The 19,084-nt window shown below is 39.3% G+C and overlaps 1 protein-coding gene across 1 annotated transcript in view; it reads left to right on the top strand.

Moving 5' to 3' along the window:
* Window positions 1-11,791, top strand: part of LOC128645203 (complement C1q-like protein 2) — a 156,513-nt gene extending 144,722 nt beyond the window's left edge. Inside the window, exon 2 of the mRNA XM_053698020.1 lies at window positions 11,425-11,791. Within this exon, the coding sequence (XP_053553995.1) occupies window positions 11,425-11,604 (180 nt within the window). The 3' untranslated portion in view covers window positions 11,605-11,791. The remainder of the gene's footprint in view (window positions 1-11,424) is intronic.
* The last annotated feature ends 7,293 nt before the right edge of the window (window positions 11,792-19,084 follow it).

The following is a 19,084-nucleotide window of genomic DNA, read 5'->3' as shown; positions in this document are numbered from 1 at the left end:
TCAGAAATGTATATTTGTGAATGTTGAGATGTTATATTGGTTTCACTGGTAAAAATAAATAATTGAAATGGGTATATATTTGTTTTTTGTTAAGTTGCCTAATAATTATGCACAGTAATAGTCACCTGCACACACAGTTATCCCCCTAAAATAGCTATAACTAAAAACAAACTAAAAACTACTTCCAAAAATATTCAGCTTTGATATTAATGAGTTTTTTGGGTTCATTGAGAACATGGTTGTTGTTCAATAATAAAATTAATCCTCAAAAATACAACTTGCCTAATAATTCTGCACTCCCTGTATATTACCTTAGAGAAAGGTTATTCTGAAATCTAAATTCCAGGCACCTACCTCTAATGTTATATAAGTAGAAATTGTCTCATATCTTATGAAATATTTATTTTGAGTACTATATATATATATATATATATATATATATATATATATATATATATATATATATGTGTGTATATATATATATATATATATATATATGTGTATATATATATATATATATATATATATATATATATATACATACACACACAGGGAGTGCAGAATTATTAGGCAAGTTGTATTTTTGAGGATTAATTTTATTATTGAACAACAACCATGTTCTCAATGAACCCAAAAAACTCATTAATATCAAAGCTGAATAGTTTTGGAAGTAGTTTTTAGTTTGTTTTTAGTTATAGCTATTTTAGGGGGATATCTGTGTGTGCAGGTGACTATTACTGTGCATAATTATTAGGCAACTTAACAAAAAACAAATATATACCCATTTAAATTATTTATTTTTACCAGTGAAACCAATATAACATCTCAACATTCACAAATATACATTTCTGACATTCAAAAACAAAACAAAAACAAATCAGTGACCAATATAGCCACCTTTCTTTGCAAGGACACTCAAAAGCCTGCCATCCATGGATTCTGTCAGTGTTTTGATCTGTTCACCATCAACATTGTGTGCAGCAGCAACTACAGCCTCCCAGACACTGTTCAGAGAGGTGTACTGTTTTCCCTCCTTGTAAATCTCACATTTGATGATGGACCACAGGTTCTCAATGGGGTTCAGATCAGGTGAACAAGGAGGCCATGTCATTAGATTTTCTTCTTTTATACCCTATGTTGCCAGCCACGCTGTGGAGTACTTGGACGCGTGTGATGGAGCATTGTCCTACATGAAAATCATGTTTTTCTTGAAGGATGCAGACTTCTTCCTGTACCACTGCTTGAAGAAGGTGTCTTCCAGAAACTGGCAGTAGGACTGGGAGTTGAGCTTGACTCCATCCTCAACCCGAAAAGGCCCCACAAGCTCATCTTTGATGATACCAGCCCAAACCAGTACTCCACCTCCACCTTGCTGGTGTCTGAGTCGGACTGGAGCTCTCTGCCCTTTACCAATCCAGCCACAGGCCCATCCATCTGGCCCATCAAGACTCACTCTCATTTCATCAGTCCATAAAACCTTAGAAAAATCAGTCTTGAGATATTTCTTGGCCCAGTCTTGACGTTTCAGCTTGTGTGTCTTGTTCAGTGGTGGTCGTCTTTCAGCCTTTCTTACCTTGGCCATGTCTCTGAGTATTGCACACCTTGTGCTTTTGGGCACTCCAGTGATGTTGCAGCTCTGAAATATGGCCAAACTGGTAGCAAGTGGCATCTTGGCAGCTGCACGCTTGACTTTTCTCAGTTCATGGGCAGTTATTTTGCGCCTTGGTTTTTCCACACGCTTCTTGTGACCCTGTTGACTATTTTGAATGAAACGCTTGATAGTTCGATGATCACGCTTCAGAAGCTTTGCAATTTTAAGAGTGTTGCATACCTCTGCAAGATATGTCACTATTTTTGACTTTTCTGAGCCTGTCAAGTCCTTCTTTTGACCCATTTTGCCAAAGGAAAGGAAGTTGCCTAATAATTATGCACACCTGATATAGGGTGTTGATGTCATTAGACCACACCCCTTCTCATTACAGAGATGCACATCACCTAATATGCTTAATTGGTAGTAGGCTTTCGAGCCTATACAGCTTGGAGTAAGACAACATGCATAAAGAGGATGATGTGGTCAAAATACTCATTTGCCTAATAATTCTGCACTCCCTGTATATATATATATATATATATATATATATATATATATATATATATAATATATATATATATATATATATATATATATATATATATATATATATATAGCGTGTGTGTATGTATGTGTGTGTATATATATATATATATATATATATTTATCTAGGATGACTGGCACCAGAAACAGTTAAATAAGTTCTGGCCAATATACACTTGCTTACAAAAAAGAAATATGCAAGCTTGTAGTGCTCAGAGGTGGTAATAGTTAAATATAGATCAGTATAAGAAATTATGAAGCAGGACTGCCGGGTACTAAACATTCCCAGACACCTCTGCTCCAACAGACCACCCTTATCTAGCACAATACCGTTAGTACTGCAATATTAAATCAGAGAATAGCCACCACTAAATGCAAGAAATTAATACACTTTAATCAAATAATATAACACAACATAATCATAGAATCTCAAAAACTAAATAAAGCCACTATAGTGATAAAATTATATTGTGTCCATAACAGAGATAATAATATTAATATAGTAACATCTCCAAGACATGTAGCTGCCTCTCTTGCTACGTACGTTTCACCCCTCACAGCATGGGGCTTCTTCCGGCTATGACTGTTTACGTCACTATTAGGTGACGCTTTTTATTAGCATAGATTCTCCGCCTCCAAGTGAATATTGAAGAGGCTAATATTTAAACATGTTTGTTTATATTTTTGTGGCATATAGTATCGCTATGTGGCTTGATAGTGGCTATTTATTAAACATGTTGTTTATAAAATTAATTCCTAACTTAATTTTTATTATTATTAATAAAAATTAATGGCTAGATTTAGAGTTCTGCGGCCAAAGGGGTGTGTTAGCTACGCTTGCTTTTTTCCCCCCGCACCTTTTAAATACCGCTGATATTTAGAGTTTACAGAAGGGCTGCGTTAGGCTCCAAAAAGGGAGCGTAGAGCATAATTTACCACCACTGCAACTCTCAATACCAGCGGTGCTTACGGACGCGGCCAGCTTCAAAAACGTGCTCGTGCACGATTCCCCCATAGGAAACAATGGGGCAGTTTGGGCTGAAAAAAAACCTAACACCTGCAAAAAAGCAGCGTTCAGCTCCTAACGCAGCCCCATTGTTTCCTATGGGAAAACACTTCCTACGTCTGCACCTAACATGTACCCCGAGTCTAAACACCCCTAACCTTACACTTATTAACCCCTAATCTGCGGTCCCCGCTATCTCTGACCCCTGCATTTTATTATTAACCCCTTATCTGCCGCTCCGTACACCGCCGCAACCTACGTTATCCCTATGTACCACTAATCTGCTGCCCCTAACCCCCGCCGACCCCTATATTATATTTATTAACCCCTAATTTGCCGCCCCCAACGTCGCCGCCACCTACCTACAATTATTAACCCCTAATCTGCCAACCGGACCTCACCGCTACTATAATAAATGTATTAACCCCTAAAGCTAAGTCTAACCCTAACACTAACACCCCCCTAAGTTAAATATAATTTTATTCTAATGAAATAAAATAATTCTTATTAAATAAATTAATCCTATTTAAAGCTAAATACTTACCTGTAAAATAAACCCTAATATAGCTACAATATAAATAATAATTATATTGTAGCTATTTTAGGATTAATATTTATTTTACAGGCAACTTTGTATTTATTTTAATTCAATCAGCCAATCAGATTTTTCCTAGCTTAATTCCGATTGGCTGATAGAATCCTATCAGCCAATCGGAATTCGAGGGACGCCATCTTGGATGACGTCCCTTAAAGGAACCTTCATTCATCGTTAGTCCGTCGGTGAAAAAGGATGGCTCCGCGTCGGCTGCTTGAAGATGGTCCCGCTCCGCGCCGGATGGAGGAAGATAGAAGATGCCGCTTGGATGAAGATGTCTGCCTGTCCGGATGTCCTCTTCTGCCCGGATAGGAGGAAGACTTCGGACCCTCTGGAGGAGCTCTTCTTGCCGGATAGGAGGAAGACTTCGGACCCTCTTCTGGACGGATCGGTGATACCCGGCGTGGTGAAGACAAGGTAGGAAGATCTTCAGGGGCTTAGTGTTAGGTTTATTTAAGGGGGGTTTGGGTTAGATTAGGGGTATGTGGGTGGTGGGTTGTAATGTTGGGGGGGCTATTGTATGTTTTTTTTTTACAGGCAAAAGAGCAGAATTCTTTGGGGCATGCCCCACAAAAGGCCCTTTTAAGGGCTGGTAAGGTAAAAGAGCTTTACAATTTTTATTTTAGAATAGGGTAGGGCATTTTTTTATTTTGGGGGGCTTTGTTATTTTTTTAGGGGGCTTAGAGTAGGTGTAATTAGTTTAAAATTCTTGTAATCTTTTTTGTAATTTAGATTTTTTTTTTGTAATTTAGTGTTTGTTTGTTTTTGTAATTTAGTTTAGTTGATTTAATTGTAGATAATTGTAGACAGTTTATTTAATTTATTTATTGATAGTGTAGTGTTAGGTTTAATTGTAACTTAGGTTAGGATTTATTTTACAGGTAATTTTGTAATTATTTTATCTAGGTAGCTATTAAATAGTTATTAACTATTTAATAGCTATTGTACCTAGTTAAAATAAATACAAAGTTGCCTGTAAAATAAATATTAATCCTAAAATAGCTACAATATAATTATTATTTATATTGTAGCTATATAAGGGTTTATTTTACAGGTAAGTATTTAGCTTTAAATAGGAATAATTTATTTAATAAGATTTATTTTATTTCGTTAGATTTAAATTATATTTAACTTACGGGGGTTAGAGTTAGACTTAGCTTTAGGGGTTAATACATTTATTATAGTAGCGGTGAGGTCCGGTCGGCAGATTAGGGGTTAATAATTATAGGTAGGTAGCGGCGATGTTGGGGGGGGCAGATTAGGGGTTAATAAATATTATGTAGGGGTCGGCGATGTTAGGGGCAGCAGATTAGGGGTTTATAGGGATAATGTAGGTGGCGGTGGTGTGCGGTCGGCAGATTAGGGGTTAAAAAAAATTAATAGAGTGGCGGCGATGTGGGGGGGCCTCGGTTTAGGGGTGCATAGGTAGTTTATGGGTGTTAGTGTACTTTAGAGCACAGTAGTTAAGAGCTTTATGAACCGGCGCTAGCCCATAAAGCTCTTAACTCCTGGCTTTTCTCTGCGGCTGGAGTCTTGTCGTTAGATTTCTAACGCTCACTTCAGCCAAGACTCTAAATACCAGCGTTAGAAAGATCCCATTGAAAAGATAGGATACGCAATTGGCGTAGGGGGATCTGCTGTATGGAAAAGTCGTGGCTGGAAAGTGAGCGTTAGACCCTTTCCTTTCCTGACTCTAAATACTCTAAATACCAGCGGGCGGTAAAAACCAGCTTTAGGACCCCCTAACGCTGGTTTGGACGGCTAATGCAGAACTCTAAATCTAGGCGTAAGTTAGGAATGAATTTTATAAACAACATATTTAATAAATAGCCACTATCAATCCACATAGCGATACTATATGCCACAAAAATATAAACAAACATGTTTAAATATTAGCCTCTTCAATATTCACTTGGAGGAGGAGAATCTATGCTAATAAAAAGCGTCGCCTAATAGTGACGTCAACAGACATAGCCGGAAGAAGCCCCATGCTGTGAGGGGTGAAACGTACGTAGCAAGAGAGGCAGCTACATGTGTCTGTTTACAGAGTATATTTTGATTGTTACCTTCAAGGAACCTGTCAAGTACTGCGGTGAAGTTTTGCAACAATACCATCTTCAAGCCTATTTGCACGGTAAGCGCATTAGCAACAGGCAACCGGCCTCCCAGCAGACGGAGCTAGTTGTGATATTGTCAGGAGGGTTAGGTAAGTGACAAACCAGCATATCGTATCCTGGATGTTCAAGGGTGAGAATTTACACTTTACTTTATTAACCCTGCCTAGACTAGCATCCGCTTTGCATGGACGGACATTTAATTGCTGGGGGAGACTGCACTGTTAGCTTACTGCTTTCTGCTTTTGAGACTGGTTACTGTGCTATTTCAATTGCTGCTTTTTTGTTGGCAAACTTATTCCTTACACTGGAAACAAGGGATTGTTAACCTGTTAACCTACTGACCTTTGTTGCGTTGTGAACTTTATTTTACCGCAAAAGGATATTATCTGCATCTCAAGTTATATGGCCTTTTAAGAGCTCTGAAGATTCACAATTATTTTTTCTTTAAAGGGTAACCTTGGAGATGTTACTATATTAATATTATTATCTCTGTTATGGACACAATATAATGTTATCACTATAGTGGCTTTATTTAGTTTTTGAGATTCTATGATTATGTTGTGTTATATTATTTGATTAAAGTGTATTAATTTCTTGCATTTAGTGGTGGCTATTCTCTGATTTAATATTGCAGTACTAACGGTATTGTGCTAGATAAGGGTGGTCTGTTGGAACAGAGGTGTCTGGGAATGTTTAGTACCCTGCACTCCTGCTTCATAATTTCTTATATTGAGATATATTTATTTCTCTTGTTAAGTGTATTCAGTCCACGGGTCATCCATTACTTATGAGACACTTTTGCTTCTTCGGAGGCTGTTTTTGGGAGAAAGGTTCTACAGGCAGTGGTTCCTTCCGTTTAAGTTCCTGCCTTGTCCCTCCCATCATCCGTGTACTTTAGCTTTGGTATTGGTATCCCATAAGTAATGGATGACCCGTGGACTGAACACACTTAACAAGAGAAAACATAATTTATGCTTACCTGATAAATTTATTTCTCTTGTAGTGTATTCAGTCCACGGCCCGCCCTGTCTTTTTTAAGGCAGATCTAAATTTTAATTAAAACTTCAGTCACCACTGCACCCTATGGTTTCTCCTTTCTTGTCTTGTTTCGGTCGAATGACTGGATATGACATGTGAGGGGAGGAGCTATATAGCAGCTCTGCTTTGGGTGATCCTCTTGCAACTTCCTGTTGGGAAGGGAATATATCCAAAGAAGCAAAAGTGTCTCATAAGTAATGGATGACCCGTGGACTGAATACACTACAAGAGAAATAAATTTATCAGGTAAGCATAAATTATGTTTATATATATATATATATATATATATATATATATATATATATATATATATATATATATATATATATATATATAGTCGTAATTGTACAAATATGCAGTGTAATATTACGAAAATAAAAATGTATTTTGCTAAATAAATTAAAAATTAAAAATAAGAATCCAATGTTACAATAGTTTAGTCATGCTTGCTTATAAATAAATATTATACCATATGATACCAACAGACTTGACAAGACTTTGTCTCACAAATTTTTTTTCTGCCCTCTTATGAGTTCAGGGAAGGGGTTTTTCTACCCTTTTAAACAATCCACTGACATTACATCATGATTTATTAGCAAAAAAAAAATAAATAAAAACAATCATATAACTTTGAGCTAAAACACAACAAGTAGCATATTGGCACCATTGAGAGTGGTCATGAGACAAACAATTTTATACTGTAAAGTTCATTTCACAGTAGCATATAATTTTACTTGATTTTTTACTCATTTTATTTGAAACTATTACAGTATATTTATTAATTTATATCATAATAAAATACAACATTCAAATAAATGTATTCCTTAAGAAATTCAGTCAAGTATTTTCTCTTTCATTTGGAATAACCACCTTTATTGATAAACTCCCAAATAGCTAAACTATATAGCATTATAAACATGAATAAATTATGTACCTGTCATATCTGTTTATTAGAGGTATTGCTGATTGCTTGCTTTGAAAACTCAGAAAAAAAACCTGTGTAATCACTCACATAAAAAGTGCAAAAAGACAAAACAAAGTATAAAATTACTCAATTTTTGGCATACTATCTGTAGGAAATTAGAGCCAATTATAACAATCATTATTAAATATCTTCAGCAAGACTTTGGGACCTCTATAAAGTGTCTATCTACAATCTGTACCAAGCTGCCTATTATTCCAGAAAGCTTAAAGGGACAGTATACTTATAAGCTCCCAATTTAGCACTGTTGATGAGGTTAGGCTGGGACACCCACTGAGAGCAGACTCCCCTGCATATGAATAGTCCCATTATACAAACAGAAGCAATCTGAAGTCTGTAGACATCAGTATACATCTAAAGCTTTGGGGCTTGGTAAGGAGTCTGACAATCTGCACAATGTTATTAAAAATAAGCAAAACACCCCAGATGGGCTATAAATGGATCATCTACAAAACATGTATGCAAGAAAAAAAAACAGTACTACTAGTATTTTAATGAAACTTAACCTATATGTAGCTCACAACATTATCACAATTTGAAAGAATTCTGGGTAGAAGACAGCCTACACTATGACTATTTTAAATACAAATAAACAATGGTCTATGTAAAGGAGCTGCTATTTTAAAATTATTAAATAAGAGTTCTGTAGGATTTGATCACGTTTGTGCAGGATGAGGTGCATGCTGGTTGTTTGGTGTGGGTGAGGTGCTGGTTGTTTGGTGTGGGTGAGGTGCTGGTTAATTAGTGTAGGTAGGGTGAGATGTTGGTTTGTATGAAGTGAGGGGAGTGGTTGGTTGGTGTGGTGAGGTGCTGGTTGATTAGTGTAGGGTGAGATGCTGGTTGGTTGTTGTGGTTTGAGGTTCTGGTTCTTTAATGTGGGTGAGGTGCTAATTGATTAGTGTAGGGTGAGGTTCTGGTTGATTAGTGTAGGGTGAGGTGCTGGTTGGTTGGTGTAGGGTGAGGTGAGCGGTTGGTTGGTGTGGGTGAGGTGCTGGTTGATTAGTGTAGGGGTGAGATGCTGGTTGGTTGTTGTGGGTTGAGGTGTTGGTTATTTGGTGTGGGTGAGGTTCTGGTTGATTAGTGTAGGGTGAGGTTCTGGTTGATTAGTGTAGGGTGAGGTGCTGGTTGGTTGGTGTAGGGTGAGGTGAGCGGTTGGTTGGTGTGGGTGAGGTGAGCGGTTGGTTGGTGTGGGTGAGGTGCTGGTTGATTAGTGTAGGGGTGAGGTGCTGGTTGGTTGTTGTGGGGTGAGGTGTTGGTTATTTGGTGTGGGTGAGGTTCTGGTTGATTAGTGTAGGGTGAGGTTCTGGTTGATTAGTGTAGGGTGAGGTGAGCGGTTGGTTGATTGGTGTGGGTGAGGTGCTGGTTGATTAGTGTGGGGTGAGGTGCTGGTTGGTTGGTGTGGGGTGAGGTAGCAAACAACATCATCACAATTTTAAAGAATTCTGGTTAGAAGACTGCCTACACTCACTATGACTATTTTGAATACAAATAAACAGTCAAGGTGTGTAGCCTATGCAAAGTTGCAAAGTATCTGCCATTTTAAAATAATTACACAGTGGTTCTGTAGGATTTGATCAGATGTTTGTGCACGGTGATGTGAGTGCTGGTTGGTTGGTGAGGAGTGAGGTGCTAGTTAATTACTATAGGGTAAGGTGCTGGTTGATTGGTGTGGGTTGAGGTTCTGGTTGATTAGAGTGTAGTGAGTGCTGGTTGGTTGGTGTGTGGCGAGGTGCTAGTTAATTAGTGTGGAATGCGGTAGGATAGTTGATGTAGAGTGTTTGTTTTAGGCAGTAGGATGGGGTGGAAAGATTACGTGAAAGGGTTATTTCTGTCTATTAGGCAACTAGTGCTGAAGATTGGGATTCTGATTGGGATGCACACCCTTTGTATCTATAATGTAGATATAAATATTTATCAGGTGGTTGTACATTATTGTAAGAATTCCTTTCCTTGGGAAGATTATTTTATTTTTAAAATACAAATTTTATTGTGCACTTTTGTAATGTCTGCATCTCAACCCCATATAAAAATGCAGTTTACACCCCTTATCAGGCACCCTGTTTTCAGGGTAAAAAGTGGCTTTAGGTCATTCCACCAGGGAAATAGGACTGATGAGCATTAATTAATAATCTTGCCAACCCAGAGACCTTTAGACCATTGGGATCATACCCATTTTAATTGAATGTGAGAAAGTGATTAGCACCAAAATTAAACAGAAAATCACAGCTCACTGAGATTTATTGCCAAGGGGGTAATCACTTCAGAATAGCTATGCCAAATTAAATATGTTTTGAATCTCAAAAATGTGTTTCTCTTAGAATGTTGTTGTTTAGTTTTATGTATTACCAACTGAGGTCTAGATTACACGTGAAGCGCTGAATTATCGTGCGCCCCTAAACGGGCCCGTTTGTGGACACACGATAATTAAAGGGACAGTTTACTCAAAATATTTCTCCCCTTTAATTTGTTCCCAATGATCTACTTTACCTGTTGGAGTGTATTAAATTGTTTACAAGTAGCTCCTTTACCCTTATATTGGCATTTAAAATAGTTGAATTAGCATGTGGTGTCCCCACCTATTCTGAAAGTTTGTGGCCGCAGGTCCAAGCTATAGATAAGCTTTGTAAACACAGCCAGTAGAGGAAATTGCACTCCTAGTGGGATATAGCAGAGATAAGGTAATAAAATGTTGATTTTCCATTGTTCTCTCCAAGTATTGGTGATTGTTTTATGGACAGATATAAGATAAAGAAGCAGGTATATGTACACAATGTGATACAGTAATGAGATCTGATTATACTTACAAGCTCAACCCATTTTATTAGGTTGTGGCTTCAAAACACAAAATCAGAGCTTTAATATACACAAATAAACATTTAAAAGCTAATTTTCATAATTTTTTTACTCTGCAGTTGATAAAAAAGCAATTGTAAACACATTAAGCGAAAAACTATTTTACAGTATACTGTCCCTTTAACCAGCCATTACAAGTGGTTGGTTATTGCTACCGCAAGCTTGCAGTTAGAAAATTAGCCAGAGATCCGATCTTTGGTTAATTTTCTAAAAATGCCCCAAATGCCCTCAAAATTGAGGGCATTATCGTTTTTTATTTTTAAAAAAAATTCCATTCCCCAAAAGGCCATAATGGTAAAAGACAAGTGGAAGAAAAAAAGTAGTAGGAAGATTTTTACAGAGATACAGTCTCCAAGAATCTGGTCTTAACAGCAAAGTATAATATTATTCATTAGCACTGCAGGGAGAAATCTATCTGAAGGAAAAAAAGATAGAAAAGCTGCAGGGTTGTGGCGGTGACATACACAGGATCAGCCTAGAGTACACTACTGCGCTATACTTACACAGCACATCTACTGACACCCTAACTGTGTTATTATCATGCTCCTTTACAATACTCTTCCATTACAGTATTTTCACATTCACCCTTTCAGCACTGCTGTACTATACCTACAGTCATTGTTCCTTCACAGTTGTCTTCCTTTTATTCCACTGTATTAGTCTCCTCAATACCTTTACTGTATCTTCTTTCATGCACAGGTTCGGGCCAGTGCTATTGCTCAGGATGCAGATCAGAACTATGACTATGCCAGTAACAGTGTGGTACTGCATCTGGACTCGGGAGATGAGATCTACGTCAAGCTTGATGGAGGCAAAGCTCATGGAGGCAACAATAACAAGTACAGCACTTTCTCTGGATTCATTTTGTACCCGGACTAAATGAAAAAGAGAAGCTAACTTGTAGACTGCTTTCTGGTCTTTTCACTGACCTCATCACTAGACTGGTAACTAGAAAGGTTACTGACCTTGTCCCTTGACTTGTTACTAGACTGTTCTTTTGCTTTGCCATTAACCTGGTCAATTGACTGGTTGCTGACCTGGTACAGACCAGTGAAATGCCTTTTCTGTGTCGAAGCAGCAGTGAAGGAAAGTTCCTTTTGTCTTGTCTGTTTTCTTTGTGATTTTATTATTTCTTTCATACGCATATTGGACTGAGTGACTGTGCTTAGCAATTGGTTCATAACATAGAAGGTATACTCCCCTCACTGTTTGATGCCTGATGGGCCTTGCCTCAGTGGACATTGCACAGGACAGTCATTCATTGTGGAGGTGTATTAATGAGGACTTGCAAACATTCCTGAAAATGAAGCCACAAGACACGTAGTTGGTCATTTGTCTGTTCAAAGACATATTGCCATTGCATAAAATGTGTGTGTTAATTCCCCAGTACTACTGCTTTAACTAGTAAACCACATTTCTGGAGTATTGAACAAATTACATCCAGTATTCAATTATTTCTGTGGAGAAGGAGATGCATATATACTGTTTTGACATCTGCTCTTGCATCCAGTGATAAATACTTGTTGACTTTGACATAATTCAAATTTCTTAAAAAAAAAAGATCAATCTGGTCACCAAGAAAGTCCTAACCCCACCCATGCCATCACCATTTACTCTGTTTGCAAGCTCAATAAATTACTTTTTAGACAATAATTAATGACTTGTCTGTTTTTATTTATGTGGGAATGAGCTGCAGTTATATATATGTAATAACTCTATGCTCCAGGAAGACTAATGCTGCAATATGGGCCCCATTCCAACTTATTAAAGTTTGCAGAGTAAAATGTTTGTATTAAAGTTGTATGTTTCTTCTGTTAAGTGTGATCAGTCCACGGGTCATCATTACTTCTGGGATATTACTCCTCCCCAACAGGAAGTGCAAGAGGATTCACCCAGCAGAGCTGCACATAGCTCCTCCCCTCTACGTCACCCCCAGTCATTCTCTTGCACCCAACGACTAGATAGGATGTGTGAGAGGACTATGGTGATTATACTTAGTTTCTTCTGTTAAGTGTGATCAGTCCACGGGTCATCATTACTTGTGGGATATTAACTGCTCCCCTACAGGAAGTGCAAGAGGATTCACCCAGCAGAGTTGCTATATAGCTCCTCCCCTCTACGTCACCCCCAGTCATTCTCTTGCACCCAACGACTAGATAGGATGTGTGAGAGGACTATGGTGATATATTTAGTTTTTATATCTTCAATCAAAAGTTTGTTATTTTATAATAGCACCGGAGTGTGTTATTCCTTCTCTGGTAGAATTTGAAGAAGAATCTACCTGAGTTTTTCTATGATTTTAGCCGGAGTAGTTAAGATCATATTGCTGTTTCTCGGCCATCTGAGGAGAGGTAAACTTCAGATCAGGGGACAGCAGGCAGATTAATCTGCAAAGAGGTATGTAGCAGTTTATTATTTTCTGACATGGAATTGATGAGAAAATCCTGCCATACCGTTATAATGTAAACTCAGCCTTGAATGCAGTAGATGTAGCTGATATCAGGCTGTCATGTATGTATATTTTACACTTCAGTTTTCTGGGAAATGGTACTTCTCTGGCTTTTAAACTGTATACATAGACTTAACCTATTTTGCAGGGACTTGCAATAGGTTTTAAATGACAACCAATTATTGAGGTAAAACGTTTTTTTGCTGGCATGTAAAAACGTTTTTTTTCTCTGAGGTACTGGGTGAAAAAATGTTTTGGGCACTTTTTTTCCACTTGGCAATAGTTTTGATTTAAATTAGAGCAGTTCACTGATCCCTCTCACTGTTATGTGTGGGGGGGAGGGGCCATTTTGGTGCTTTCACTATGCATCAGAAAAACTCAGTCAGAGGTTCATTTTCTTCCTGCATGATCCGGTTCATCTCTACAGAGTTCAGGGATCTCAAGAGTCTTTTTTGAGGGAAGTAATCATTCACAGCAGAGCTGTGCTGATTGTATTGACTGTGATATAAAAAACGTTTATTTGTGTATTTTTTTTTTTTTCTGCTGCCTGGGTTAGTTATCATTTGCTGAGGGGAACAATCCTTTGCTAAAACTGTATATTCTGACAAAGATTGATGCTATAACTTAATTATTTTATCTGTTATAATATTTTCTGTGCTTCTTAAAGGCACAGTTCGTTTTCATATTATTTGTAAATTACTTTGAAAAGTATTTCCAAGTTGCTGTTTATTTGCTAGTGTGTTAAACATGTCTGATTCAGAGGAATATCTCTGTGCTATATGTGTTAATGCCAAAGTGGAGCCCAATAGAAATTTATGTACTAAATGTATTGATGCTACTTTAAAAAATAGTCAATCTGTACAAATTGAACATATTTCACCAAACAACGAGGGGAGAGTTATGCCGACTAACTCGCCTCACGTGTCAGTACCTGCATCTCCCGCTCAGGAGGTGCGTGATATTGTAGCGCCGAGTGCATCTGGGCGGCCATTACAAATCACATTACAAGATATGGCTACTGTTATGACTGAAGTTTTGGCTAAACTACCAGAACTAAGAGGTAAACGTGATCACTCTGGGATGAGAACAGAGTGCGCTGATAATGCAAGGGCCATGTCTGATACTGCGTCACAGTTTGCAGAACGTGAAGACGGAGAGCTTCATTCTGTGGGTGACGGTTCTGATCCAAATAAACTAGACTCAGACATTTCAAATTTTAAATTTAAGCTTGAGAACCTCCGTGTGTTACTAGGGGAGGTATTAGCGGCTCTGAATGATTGTAACACAGTTGCAATCCCAGAAAAAATGTGTAGGTTGGATAAATATTTTGCGGTACCGACGAGTACTGACGTTTTTCCTATACCTAAGAGACTTACTGACATTGTTACTAAGGAGTGGGATAGACCCGGTGTGCCTTTCTCACCCCCTCCTATATTCAGAAAAATGTTTCCAATAGACGCCGCCACACGGAACTTATGGCAAATGGTCCCTAAGGTGGAGGGAGCAGTTTCTACTTTAGCTAAGCGTACCACTATCCCAGTGGAGGATAGCTGTGCTTTTTCAGATCCAATGGATAAAAAATTAGAGGGTTACCTTAAGAAAATGTTTGTTCAACAAGGGTTTATATTGCAACCTCTTGCATGTATTGCGCCTGTCACGGCTGCAGCAGCATTTTGGTTTGAGTCTCTGGAAGAGACACTTCAATCATCCACACTAGATGACATCACACACAAACTTAAATTCCTTAAGTTAGCTAATTCATTTATTTCAGATGCCGTAGTACATTAAACTAAACTTGCGGCTAAAAATTCAGGATTCGCCATTCAGGCACGCAGAGCTCTGTGGCTAAAATCCTGGTCAGCTGATGTTACGTCTAAATCTAAATTGCTTAATATTCCTTTCAAAGGGCAGACCTTATTCGGGCCCGGCTTGAAAGAGATTATTGATGACATTACAGGAGGTAAAGGTCATGCCCTGCCTCAGGACAAGGCCAAAGCCAAGGCTAGACAGTCCAATTTTCGTTCCTTTCGTAATTTCAAAGCAGGAGCAGCATCAACTTCCTCTGCACCAAAACAGGAAGGAGCTGTTGCTCGCTACAGACAAGGCTGGAAACCTAACCAGTACTGGAACAGGGGCAAACAGGCCAGAAAACCTGCTGCTGCCCCTAAGACAGCATGAATTGAGGGCCCCCGATCCGGGACCGGATCTAGTGGGGGGCAGACTTTCCCTCTTCGCCCAGGCTTGGGCAAGAGATGTTCAGGATCCCTGGGCGTTAGAGATCATATCTCAGGGATACCTTCTGGACTTCAAATCCTCTCCCCCAAGAGGGAGATTTCATCTGTCAAGGTTGTCAACAAACCTAACAAAGAAGGAAGCGTTTCTACGCTGCGTACAAGATCTTTTATTAATGGGAGTGATCCATCCAGTTCCGCGGTTGGAACAAGGACAAGGGTTTTACTCAAATCTGTTTGTAGTTCCCAAAAAGAGGGAACCTTCAGGCCAATCTTGGATTTAAAGATCCTAAACAAATTCCTAAGAGTTCCATCGTTCAAGATGGAAACTATTCGAACAATTTTGCCCATGATCCAAGAGGGTCAGTACTTGACCACAGTGGATTTAAAGGATGCTTACCTTCACATACCGATTCACAGAAGTCATTACCGGTATCTAAGGTTTGCCTTTTTAGACAGGCATTACCAGTTTGTAGCTCTTCCATTCGGACTGGCTACAGCTCCAAGAATCTTCACAAAGGTTCTGGGCACTCTTCTGGCGGTACTAAGACCGCGAGGAATTTCAGTAGCTCCGTACTTAGACGACATACTGATACAAGCTTCAAGCTTTCAAACTGCCAAATCTCATACAGAGATAGTACTGGCATTTCTAAGGTCGCATGGATGGAAAGTGAACGAAGAGAAAAGTTCTCTCTTTCCACTCACAAGAGTTCCCTTCCTGGGGACTCTGATAGATTCTGTAGAAATGAAGATTTACCTGACTGAGGACAGGTTAACAAAACTTCAAAATGCATGCCGTGTCCTTCATTCCATTCAAGAGACCAGAAATTCTCTTCTATGGTGGCTTTATCGGCCACATCTGTCCAGGGGAATGCCATTCAGCAGGCCAGACTGGTCAATTGTAACAACAGACGCCAGCCTACTAGGTTGGGGCGCTGTCTGGAATTCTCTGAAGGCTCAGGGACTATGGAATCAGGAGGAGAGTCTTCTTCCAATAAACATTCTGGAATTGAGAGCAGTCCTCAATGCTCTTCTGGCTTGGCCCCAGTTAGCAACTCGGGGGTTCATCAGGTTCCAGTCGGACAACATCACGACTGTAGCTTATATCAACCATCAGGGAGGGACAAGAAGCTCCCTAGCAATGATGGAAGTATCGAAGATAATTCGCTGGGCAGAGTCTCACTCTTGCCACCTGTCTGCAATCCACATCCCGGGAGTGGAGACCTGGGAGGCGGATTTCTTAAGTCGTCAGACTTTTCATCCGGGGGAGTGGGAACTTCATCCAGAGGTCTTTGCCCAAATACTTCCACGTTGGGGCAAACCAGAGATAGATCTCATGGCGTCTCGACAGAACGCCAAGCTTCCGCGCTACGGGTCCAGATCCAGGGATCCGGGAGCGGTCCTGATAGATGCCTTGACAGCACCATGGACCTTCAGGATGGCTTATGTGTTTCCACCTTTCCCGATGCTTCCTCGATTGATTGCCAGAATCAAACAGGAGAAAGCATCAGTGATTCTAATAGCGCCTGCATGGCCACGCAGGACTTGGTATACAGATCTGGTGGACATGTCATTCTGTCCACCTTGGTCGTTACCTCTGAAACAGGACCTTCTGATTCAGGGTCCTTTCAAACATCAAAATCTAACTTCTCTGAAGCTGACTGCTTGGAAATTGAACGCTTGATCTTATCAAAGCGTGGTTTTTCTGAGTCAGTTATTGATACCTTAATACAGGCTAGGAAGCCTGTCACCAGAAAGATTTACCATAAAATATGGCGTAAATACCTATATTGGTGCGAATCCAAAGGTTACTCTTGGAGTAAGGTTAGGATTCCTAGGATATTGTCTTTTCTACAAGAAGGTTTAGAAAAGGGGTTATCCGCTAGTTCCTTAAAGGGACAGATCTCAGCTCTGTCCATTCTGTTACACAAGCGTCTGTCAGAAGTTCCAGACGTTCAGGCTTTTTGTCAGGCTTTGGCCAGGATTAAACCTGTGTTTAAAGCTGTGGCTCCACCATGGAGTTTAAACCTTGTTCTTAACGTTTTACAGGGTGTTCCGTTTGAACCCCTTCATTCCATTGATATAAAGTTGTTATCTTGGAAAGTTCTATTTTTAATGGCTATTTCCTCGGCTCGAAGAGTCTCTGAGTTATCAGCCTTACATTGTGATTCTCCTTATTTGATTTTTCACTCGGATAAGGTAGTTCTGCGTACTAAGCCTGGGTTCTTACCTAAGGTAGTCACTAACAGGAATATCAATCAGGAGATTGTTGTTCCATCCTTGTGCCCAAATCCTTCTTCGAGGAAGGAACGTCTTTTGCACAATCTGGATGTAGTTCGTGCCCTTAAATTTTATTTACAGGCAACTAAAGATTTTCGACAAACGTCTTCCCTGTTTGTCGTTTACTCTGGTCAGAGGAGAGGTCAAAAAGCTTCTGCTACCTCTCTCTCTTTTTGGCTTCGTAGCATAATTCGTTTAGCTTATGAGACTGCTGGACAGCAGCCTCCTGAAAGAATTACAGCTCATTCCACTAGAGCTGTGGCTTCCACTTGGGCCTTTAAGAATGAGGCCTCTGTTGAACAGATTTGCAAGGCTGCAACTTGGTCTTCGCTTCATACTTTTTCCAAATTTTACAAATTTGACACTTTTGCTTCCTCGGAGGCTATTTTTGGGAGAAAGGTTCTTCAGGCAGTGGTTCCTTCTGTATAAAGAGCCTGCCTATCCCTCCCGTCATCCGTGTACTTTTGCTTTGGTATTGGTATCCCACAAGTAATGATGACCCGTGGACTGATCACACTTAACAGAAGAAAACATAATTTATGCTTACCTGATAAATTCCTTTCTTCTGTAGTGTGATCAGTCCACGGCCCGCCCTGTTTTTTAAGGCAGGTAAATATTTTTTAAATTATACTCCAGTCACCACTACACCCTTGGCTTTTCCTTTCTCGTTGGTCCTTGGTCGAATGACTGGAGGTGACGTAGAGGGGAGAAGCTATATAGCAACTCTGCTGGGTGAATCCTCTTGCACTTCCTGTAGGGGAGCAGTTAATATCCCACAAGTAATGATGACCCGTGGACTGATCACACTACAGAAGAAAGGAATTTATCAGGTAAGCATAAATTATGTTTTTATATCTTCAATCAAAAGTTTGTTATTTTAAAATAGCACCGGAGTGTGTTATTACCTCTCTGGCAGAGTTTGAAGAAGAATCTACCAGAGTTTTTGCTATGATTTTAACCGGAGTAGTTAAGATCATATTGCTGTTTCTCGGCCATCTGAGGAGAGGTAAACTTCAGATCAGGGGACAGCGGGCAGATGAATCTGCATAGAGGTATGTAGCAGCTTTTATTTTCTGACAATGGAATTGATGAGAAAATCCTGCCATACCGATATGTCATGTATGTATACTTTACACTTCAGTATTCTGGGGAATGGTACTTCACTAGAATTACACTGTAAGAAGTACATAAAGCTGTTTAATAACTAAAAGTTATGTTTAACGTTTTTGCTGGAATGTAAAATCGTTTTCATTTGCTGAGGTACTGAGTGAATAAATGTTTGGGCACTATTTTTCCACTTGGCAGTTGCTTAATCTTTTTTCTGACAGTTTCTGTTCTCTCTCACTGCTGTGTGTGAGGGGGAGGGGCCGTTTTTTGGCGCTTTTGCTACGCATCAGAT

This window comes from Bombina bombina, chromosome 1 (genome assembly GCF_027579735.1).
Source record: "Bombina bombina isolate aBomBom1 chromosome 1, aBomBom1.pri, whole genome shotgun sequence".
Lineage (NCBI taxonomy): Eukaryota > Metazoa > Chordata > Amphibia > Anura > Bombinatoridae > Bombina > Bombina bombina.
Note: the sequence above shows the minus strand (reverse complement) of the source record. Positions and strands in the feature narration are given on the sequence as shown.